The 10217-nt window shown below is 40.0% G+C and overlaps 1 protein-coding gene across 1 annotated transcript; it reads right to left on the bottom strand.

Annotated features, from left to right (window-relative positions):
- Positions 1–198: 198 nt before the first annotated feature.
- On the bottom strand, positions 199–9572 carry LOC104956439 (uncharacterized; the record flags this gene model as incomplete). The annotated part of the gene is made up of 12 exons (XM_010783921.1): positions 9544–9572; positions 7181–7310; positions 6869–7014; positions 6348–6504; positions 4222–5582; positions 3739–3888; positions 3394–3492; positions 2579–2816; positions 2110–2166; positions 1828–1940; positions 1534–1688; positions 199–309 (listed from the first exon to the last, which is right to left on the bottom strand). Coding segments are annotated over exons 2-12 (2714 nt in total), but the record flags the coding sequence as incomplete, so codon positions are not given.
- Positions 9573–10217: the final 645 nt, after the last annotated feature.

Below are 10217 nucleotides of genomic sequence, written 5' to 3' on the forward strand. Positions count from 1 at the left end.
GTGTGTGTGTGTGTGTGTGTGTGTGTGTGTGTGTGTGTGTTTGTGTGATGCTGATTCCCACTTAAAGATTCTTCTTCTTCTCTTCTTGTATGACAGAACTAAAAGGGTCAGAGGTCAGGAAACACATGGATGGATTTAGGTGATGTTGCGTACCCAGAATGCATCTCTCTGACCCCCGGTAACATCGAACATCTGTACCTGGTGACCTTCACCTTCAGCAGCTGTTCCCCGCTGACCTCTGACCCCCCCCCCCCCCCCCCNCCCCCCTCCATCTGACCACTCAGCACGGTCAGATACAGAGATGCACTTCTGTGTATCACATATCAGCGTCTCAGGTGGTAAACATGTGGAGTTAGAGAAGCAGCATGATAACAGGGAGGCTCTGCTTGAAAACCCAAATGTATCGCTGAGGAGGATGCAGGTTCAAATCCGACCTGTGGCTCCTTTACGCCCGTCACCCCCTCCCACATGGTCTCTGCTAAACTGGATCAACAATTCTTAAGACCAACCAAAGAAACCCAAAGGATGCGTATCACTACAGGAAAAGTTCCCTGGATTGTTGAATACTAAAATCCTGTCGGGTGCATCGTTCCCCGTGTAGGTTTGAATAAAGAGAGCTCTCCATCAGGTACTTTTGGAGTCATTACTCAGTCTGAAGGTGGAAGCACCTGACCAAAAGGTAAGGTATAAAAACATCCATTGAGAAGTGCATGAGGAAAAGGGTAACCCTGTCAGAGTGAAACTGCCTCCATGCTCTCACGTCAGAGGATGATGTTCCTTCAGCTCTGCAGAGCACGAGGGTTGATTCTCTAACAGAGACTGCAGAGTGTCACGGATCAGTGTTTCAGAGAGAGCTGACAGAACCATCCGGACCGTCAGTGAGTTGAATGAGCTGCTCTCTGATCAGTCACCTGTTCTCAGATCACTGAACACAGATCTGCACAGACCCTCAGGACTGCACCAGGCGTTCTGAACACCCAGATATCGGTGCTATCTCCTGCAAATATACAGAACGATGAATATAGCTGATTATAAAGAGTTCATTGTTAGGAAAGGAAACACTCCCCTGAACACTAAATGAAGGTACTCTAGATACATGTCCCAGAAAATGTGAAAGCATCTGGGACCAAAGCTGATCGTCTGTAGTCTCCCTTAAACATGTCATCCTATGAGTTTACATCACATTTAGCTGAGGCTTTTATCCAAAGAGACTTGACCAACAAAATACAACCTTGAAGAAAACAGAATCATATAAGTTCATCAGGTTTCATCGAGCTAAAACATTTCAAGTGCTTCTCAACTGGCTTTAGATAAGCCAGTCCTTTATTAGTATATACAGGACTGTCTCAGAAAATTAGAATATTGTGATAAAGTTCTTTATTTTCTGTAATGCAATTAAAAAAACAAAAATGTCATACATTCTGGATTCATTACAAATCAACTGAAATATTGCAAGCCTTTTATTATTTTAATATTGCTGATTATGGTTTGTAATGAATCCAGAATGTATGACATTTTTGTTTTTTTAATTGCATTANCATCTGACTCACCGTAGAGGACATGTTCTGTCCGTACCACGACACCATCCTCCGCTCTGGATCTTGCTTCTCTTCCTTAGACGGGACAATGACGGCTGGCCAGGAAGCAAAGCCCTCCACCAGACCCCAGACCAGCTCCCCCATCACATCCTGGACAACACACACAAACCTTTAATGCCACCAAACTTAACAAGCAAAAATGTGTTGTTAGAATATGACTGTATGAAGAGATAAATGCAGGTTTGATTTGTTGTTTTAAAAAATGCTCATCTGAATGAACTATTTTTACCGTTAAGACTGCAGTCTTGGGTGGTGTTCTTGTTAAAATCATGCAGTCGCTGTCTTCATCATCGTTTTTACTGTCCTCAACGCATGCATACTTTGCCTTTGGACTACTTTCACCTGCAATACAGTTACAATGACCTACTGAATATGTTTCCATACACACGTTAAATATAGCATTGTTCACAACACTAGGATTACAATAAGTACATATTGTGTTTACATTTATGTCAATAACTATAACCTTATTAATACTGCATCATTTACAATACTCCACATCCATTCTTACTTTCTGGCTTCATGTTTCTGGGCCTCATTTTGGACCCTTCAGTGATATCCACCACATCTGAGAAAAAGAGAAAACACAATCAAATTGAATTTCAATCTCGTACAGCATAGTATTATTAAAAGATGTATGTAAAGTACAATTTAGTCGTTGGTTACGAGTGTGAATGGTGATACACATAAAATATACTTAAGACATAAAGTAAATAAGAAAATTAAATTAAATAGTGCAAGTAAATGCAGGAATAAATTAACCATGTAAAGGTAAAAATAGAATAAAATGAAACAGAATGTGAAATGTAATACTGTACTATAATGATATTTAACTATGTCGATATAGGGAAATACAGCTGTATAGAAGAACAGCGTATTATGAACAAATGTAAGTGGTAATATCAGGAATTCAATGGTGGTCTGTGAGATAAAACTGTCCCGAGGGAGCTACACTCTGAAATCACACATGACAGTCTTACCTGAAGAATTGTCCGTTTTCTCTGAGTCCTCCTTAGTGATGGGGCGTTTGGAGGGAAGCTGTAACCGTGGTTTGGCCACAGCACCGTCACCATCATCTGAGGAAGACTCCTCTTTCCTCTTGTTGTGGGCAGGTTTCTTCCGAAGCTTCCTCAATGTTTTGGGTATTCCTAGCCTTTCGTACAATTCAGGTAAGGATATGGGGGTTTCCTTGCTTGGAGGAAGAGCCTTGTTGCACATCTTTAAATCAGGAGCAAAAACACACATGTTCACAAAAATACATAACAAAGAGTTTAAAGCACACATGTCCTTGATTCTTTGATGAGTATACATTTTGTGATTACGAACCAACCATTAAAACATCAAAGTCACCCAAATAAGTGAATGGCTAGTGTAGACGAACATCTTCTTAATTTGAGGGTTGGGGGTGGGAGATACATTTTGGGTTTGTTGCCGTTGCAGATCATTTACATGCAAAAAAACCCGATATAACACACTACAGAAAAGGGAAAACCCCAAAGAGCATAAAAGAACCCCTTTGAATTGGATTTGATTCACTCCTGTGTTTGTTTTCGGTTGGTATCAAGGTTATATTAAAGACAAACGTATGTGATGTTTTGATCATAAAATATGATGTTTTGTTTTTTGATTGGTTGATACTGTAAACGCTGACTATGGATTGGTTCCTCATACAATCCCACTTTAAAATATCCAAACTATCCCTTTAAAATAAGATATTTTGTGAAAATGGCCTCTGATTCAGTTATCGAACCGACAGCCGTCAGCCTTCAGAACAGATTGAACTATTAACACTCACCTTAGCAAACACCTGCGTCCTGTGAAGAGAGCTCGGCAGGGCCAGGATCGACAGGAAGAGTCTATGCAGACTCGTGAATTGTCTGTTCATGTACAATATCTATGAAGAGAACACAGGCAACCATTGTAATTACTTTTGATAGCGTCAGAACCAGCAGTTTTTCTGCAACTTAACGTAAATCAAATCAATGTATATATATATATATCATTCAAATGATCATCATAAGCTACTGTAGGAAATCTGTTACTCATTAAGTTTACCTGATAAGGTAACACCAGTATTCTTCACTTAAAAATGTAATTTGATAATCGTAGGCAACTTTGCTCCATTGTGTTGTTAGTTTACCTTTTTCCAGCTGACACTTTGTTCCTTCTTTGTGGTCTTGACGAAATGGAAGTAGCTGCTGACCAGAATTTTCTTTCCGTTAACCCCAGCTTTGAGCAGACCCAGCTGATCCGCCAACTCTGTGAGCACTTCTGCGGTCAATTTATTTGCCTGGAAGAAAAACACATATCAAAAGGAAGCAAAATCCAGATAGTGAATATGCGGACCATCCAGAGATTCAAAGTGTCTTCTATTTTGTCATAACAGTTTTAATGCTATATCTATATATCTAATTCCGGAGAGAATTCTTACATTTTTGGGAGAAAACAGCCAAAATATTTGATATAGTCTAGTAAAGACATGTTTGACTGCATCCCTACTATGATTTAGTTTATTGTATTCATTTTAAATATACAATCCGCATCATACAGGCTCAACAAATGTTAAGCAGGAGCTGACTGCATTAAGTGTCACTTTGAATAAACCAAAAAAAGGTATCCTTACGTTGATATCCTCAGAATGTCGCAGCACCCTGCCCATATTCTTCAGTGCCACATCCCCCAGATCCTCAGGAAGACTCTCCGCAAAACTCTCCAGTGCTGCTTTATAGAAAGCTTTCGCATCGCTCAGGAAAGCCTTCCTGTCCGCTTCCCCCAGATCCACGACAGCGCTGGCCCACAGAAAGTCTCTGGCATTAGAACCAACGTGCACCTCTTTGACGGGGAGCAGGTCCGAGCTGGTTTGGAGGTGACTCACGTTTCGCTTGTTGAGAAAATTCTCTATGGCGGAGGGCCGGAGCAGACTGGACGCAAACGAGTGCATCACCATGGAGGTCAGCTGGAGCTCCACGGGCACGCATGCGTCGCTGGAGGCCTGCAACTCTTGAAGGGCTCGGATGGGCTCCAAATTTTGGGCGAGGAAAATGATGCGCAGGCGGATTTTATAATCCAACAGCTGGGCTCTGATACGGTTGGAGTCCTCTACTTGCTTCAATGACTTAAAATACTCCACTAAAAGCCTCCAGCAGTCCACCATCTTCTGACAAGCGTGGATGATGAACAGACACTGTGCAGCGATGGGAAGGGAGGGGTTGTAGTACTTCTCATCAGCAAATAGGCCTTTCACACTGTCACTGACGGAGGGGCAGGTGTAGTAGTGGTAGTGGATGTCTCTAATGAGGTCGACCACGCAACTAAAGGAAGACAAGAGTCCGGCCTGGCAGGCGCGTGACGTCATCCCGGGGAGGCCGCAGAGCGATATGATATTTTGGTTGAAAGGCTGGAGTTGTGATAGAAACATGTTGCTCACCTTCAGGTTCGGAGCGTTACAGTAAAACACAGCGGCGTTGGGCAGCCAAAGATCTTTCCTCTTCAGCTCTTTGATTAGAAGGCTTGCATCAGTTTCAGCGTGTGTGTGCACAGTGTGTATGTCTGCGTCCTCTGAGCACTGAGGGTCAGTGTAGCTGCCGCTCAGCTGCAGCGTGAGCAGCGGCTTTACCACACTGACACCTGAGTTCTGGTCGAAATATCCCACCAGGACGACACTTGTGTTCTTTTCTAAGCCCAGCTCCACGTCCATATACAGGTAGAGGCAGTATGGCAGGGAGTAGCAGGCTTTAATGACGTTCGCACAGTGGGTCGGTCTTAAGAAGGCAGAAACAGAAGGGTCTGTACTCGTGTCACTGCAGTATCTTTTGATGAAGAGCAAAAAGGTTTCACTACTTTCTTCATCTGCTTGCTCCTCCTTTTGTTTCTTGATTTTGTTCCTTTCCTCTGTCTCCTGCCCCGCTTTCACATCCGCCTCAGATTTCAACTTTCGTTTTTTTTCTTTTGCCGCTCTTCTGACATCGTTCTCCTCCTCACTCTCTGGGGGATCAGATGGGAGTGGAAACACATTACAAGTGCTTTAAGACATAAACACTTAATATTACTGGCTTTATTTCCCTAAAGCTTCATTTTTTCATTTTCATTATCTAAAGCAAAAGAAAGCAAATAACGTTTGCATTTTATATCTCTCTGCGTGTAATTAACCTGGCATTGATATTGTATTATGTTAATGCGAGGGCATCCAATATTGACTTCTGCGTTAAAGCTGCTTATTCAAACATAAGTCCAGCATATCAAACTGACTTCACATAGTTATAATAGTCTAAATAGAGCATTTAAATGGAAAAATACTGATTGTGCAAACATGTTCAAACTTTGTGAATTGATTTGGGAACATGTAGGTGCAATTTTGTCTTGTGTAAATCAGGTAGTACCTATCATGAAAAAACACATTTAATTGACCATCTTATATAAAACAAATTCCCCTTTTTACAGTGTCATGGCTAAATATGAAAATTATTTGTTAGGTCATAATGAGAAAAGTGACTTGTAGTGTTATATTTAATGATTACAGATAATGTTTTAATTTAAATATATTGGTTTTGGTGTGCTACTCATTGTGTATATGCTCTATATAAAAATACTGGAAACCAAAAGCAAATTCTGCATTCTGTGATATTTCGGATTATGGTGTAGATGTGGCAAATACACAAATATTGCATATTTCAGTCCCCCACCCCTTTGCAATGGGCAATATCTCTGTAACAACTGTATGATTCATCCACCCACAAACTTTTTTCCTACCTGTGCGAGGGGGAACAATATTCTTTCCACCTCTGGCCTCAAAGGCATTGTACTCCCTGGCCTCACTCATGTTCTTCTTAAAGAAAAGGTAAAACCAGTTCAGGAATTGCAGAGTGACCGATACGTTCCTTGCCATCAGCGGTTCAACAGGGATGTACTGGAAACAGAGAAGAGGCTTTAAACTTTCATATTCACCAGTCAAAAATATTCACACCTAATTAAACAAAGAACATAAGAAAACCCTTTTGATAGATAACTAGCATTAAATATTTTATTTTTTTAAATTGTGACCAACCTATGTACATATTTAAAGAGATACTTTACAGCTAAACTAAAAACTTCAAGGGTTCCTAGGTGAAGAGTTTTTAACTACCTAAGAAAAAGACTTGTCACTTCTACAGTATAACTTAGTGTCTTATTGCTCAACATAATAACTAATATCATAAGTGCAAGACTCTGGACGGAATTTTTCAACGGTCCTTGATTTATTGGTCGCTCGCCACTTTTGTTACAATACTCACTCGTAATACTGCAACTTTTCTGAATGCAGTTTGCAGTAAACTGTAGTTGTGGAGAGAGTCCACCTTTTCATTGCTTTCGAATCGGACGCTTGAGAGGTCCAGGGTTTTAGGAAACAGGCAGTCGATGAGCTGGCAAAAGGCGGCGCCTGGATGTTCACACAAACACACAACGGTAATCAATTATGTGCAGTCAGGTCGGCTCAGAGTCCAGCATCCACACAAGTATACACAAAATATATACTTCTACGGCCTGGCTCATGATAGTTTGTTGAGGTGCTATTCCCGCACTTAAAAGTATGCATGTTGGCCTACCTGTGTATACATGATCCAACCCGGCGAAGCCTGTCTGTAACGTCGAGTTGAGCCAAGCCAGCACCTCACGGCGGTTTGGCTGCCTTGAATAGGCAGGTACATTCACTGCCACGTTCATCGTGGCCATCTTCTAAAGAGATTGACCCGCACAAACACCACAGAGTCAGACAAATACAAACACTGATCCACCACAAATATTACGTTTTAGATGTCACATTCCTGACCCTATCACAATTTTAAAAATGTATTTTCTTATGTGATTTGGAATAAAATGCATGGAATTTATCCCCCGGGAGATATGTGGGGTTGATTTTAAATTAATGTCATTTTTTTATGTGACAAAATAGCAAATACATCACAACTAGCCATGAATCATTGGGCTAAAAAACGAAAATCTCTACTTGAACGTTAAAAGCTTTGATCAAACCACTACTTTGCTTTCAGCAGACTTTTGTGCTGTGAAATTAAAGATCAAGGAAAAATAACTGCCAGTTGTAGTCAAGAGTCTACGACAGGGAGGTTTACTACAAATTGAATTTTACAGGAATATAAAAACAATATTATGTCATGAGGCAACAAGGCTGCAGGAAAAAGAGCAAAATGCTGGAGGAAATGTAGTGATTGTTTAAAAAAAAATATCATATATTTATATATCTAGCTAGATGCAATCTACGCTTACCTTTTTTTCTAATTGAACAACTGTGCTCTCTACAGATCTTTAAAACTCCCTTCTACTACTCTTCTTAAAACGTGATACAGCAGATTAAAACTACATTATCTAGTAGCATTCAGGTCTGAAACTGTCCAATAATAAAGGATACGAGAAAATAATTGTATTATACCACATTCCATATTCAAGTAAGCTTCATACTAATCTATAATATTGTACACTATTGGTTTGCCTGCACATTTATAAGAGGCTTATTTTAGAGCCCTAGTGGGCAAATGTGTGGGCAGTTCAGACTGTTCAGTTATTATAAAGAAATATAATACACACAACCAAATATGAGAAAAGAAAAACTGAAAAACTAGTGTAGGCTACAATATGCCCTGCCTAAAAGAACAATCATATAAAACACAGTATTCCTCTTCTGATAATCTGCATCACCGATAAAGGTTGCAGCTGTAAAAACAACAACAAAGAAGTAATGCACTGCAAACAGTTTGTGCTATTGCAACTTCACAGCTTTACATAAATAAAGTATCCCTTTCTCTGAGAATCTGAACTGCTCCGAGATTTACAATCGACTTTAATTCGACACTATTTTCAAAGGAGCTAGTTATTGCACAGTTATCTTTAGTTGATATAAACCGCAAAGTCTAGGATATAGAAAACTCTGGATTTAAACTCAACGTACATAGCTAACACACTAATCTGGTTTCGTAATACACCGCTCAGATGTGTTGTGGCTCTGGTTGTATCCATCCACCGTTTATATTGCTGTTTGCTACTTCCTGCACATGATGCTAACAGCACATGATGCTAACAGATAGCTGCTTTGGGTATTTCCGGCGAAAATGCTGCATTCATGTCCTTTCTGAAATACCGTTCATCCCAGCTCCAGTATGATAAACACAAACAAGCTACATGTGCTCCAACTTATTTGACTCCGGTATATCAACAAGCTACTTTAAATGTACTTAGAATCATAAGTGAAATTAACCAGCCGATGTTTCTTCTCACAAACTTTACAAATGACCAAGAATACAAAGACAAATGCAACTTTGACCGGAAGTGAAACTTTACTTGATGAAAACCATGCCAACAGAGAGGGGGAGGATGTCGTGTCCGAACAACAAAACATAAACAATGAATCGAGAGCTTTACCTTCCCTAACCATGTGTTGAAGCTGATTGCTACAGTAGCATCACCACATAACTATAACTTTCATAAAATTATTTTATAAAAATGTTTTAAATGATAATTTAATGTTGGCAGTTGTTCCACCATATTTACAACTGTTCGCTGTGACTTAACTACGCAAACGCCCGGAGTTTAAGCGCAGCAGTTATAACAGTTAACAAAGCCCATCTAATAGGATATTCAAACTCAGATAGAAAATATCTATCTTTTTTAAATCCCGTCGATTTAGCTTATTTATTTCAAAAAAGAGATGAGTTTAAGGAAAGTGTAATTGTTAAAATAAATTCACGTTTTAGCTTGCGTTAGCCGTTGTGGCTAAACAACGCAAGCTAAATCGTGAACTTATAACAATAACTTCACGGCACCGGAGCATCTATGTATGATGGCGTTATGACGTACAGTGGAGTACGTGTGCAGAACTAAAAGAGAGTGTGCGTTGAAAAGTTAAATATTTGGCAAACTATTCGATAAAGCATTTGAAAAAACATCGTCTACTCACCCTCTCTACTTTGTTCCTCCTTCTGGGTATTTAAACTACCAGAGGATCAAGTCACTGAATCCCCCTGAAGCCCATAAACACGCCCACACGCCCGCCCGCCCCCTCGATACCCGGCCTTAGCTAATGTTACCTGCTCCTTCTTAATATGGGAGATTGTTAATGTAATGAAGTAGGAAAAGAGACGAACTTTACAAAATTACTACTATGCGTTCATTATTCTGACAGTGATTAAAAAAATATGTCACTTAACACTTCATGTATATGTATACTTTGCTAACAACCACTGATGTTAGCATGATGAGCTAACAGGGCATGATTCCTGGCTAGCATTTTTGCCCAAAAGCTAGCACATTAGCAGCTAGCCGACATAACTAGCTTCATAATGCTTCAGTTGCAACTTTAATTAAATCAGTATTGTCTTAAGTGGGCATAATATACTGTATGTGACGTTATTTTTAAGTTAAAAAAGGCAAGGGAAAACCTGACGTGCCATATCCCCCTCAAGCCCTGCTTTGAATACAAATATTGGACATCAATGCTACACAGAACGAGATTCCAAAAAAAGATGGTTTGGTAGAATGTGTAGTATCAGGCATAATAGGGTAGGAACCTTTATCATGTAACGTGTTGTGCATCGGTGTGTGATAATGAGCTCGTCCCCATTGACATCAGGA

This window comes from Notothenia coriiceps, unplaced genomic scaffold, assembly GCF_000735185.1.
Source record: "Notothenia coriiceps isolate Sejong01 unplaced genomic scaffold, NC01 NC01_scaffold00026056, whole genome shotgun sequence".
In the NCBI taxonomy this organism is placed as follows: domain Eukaryota; kingdom Metazoa; phylum Chordata; class Actinopteri; order Perciformes; family Nototheniidae; genus Notothenia; species Notothenia coriiceps.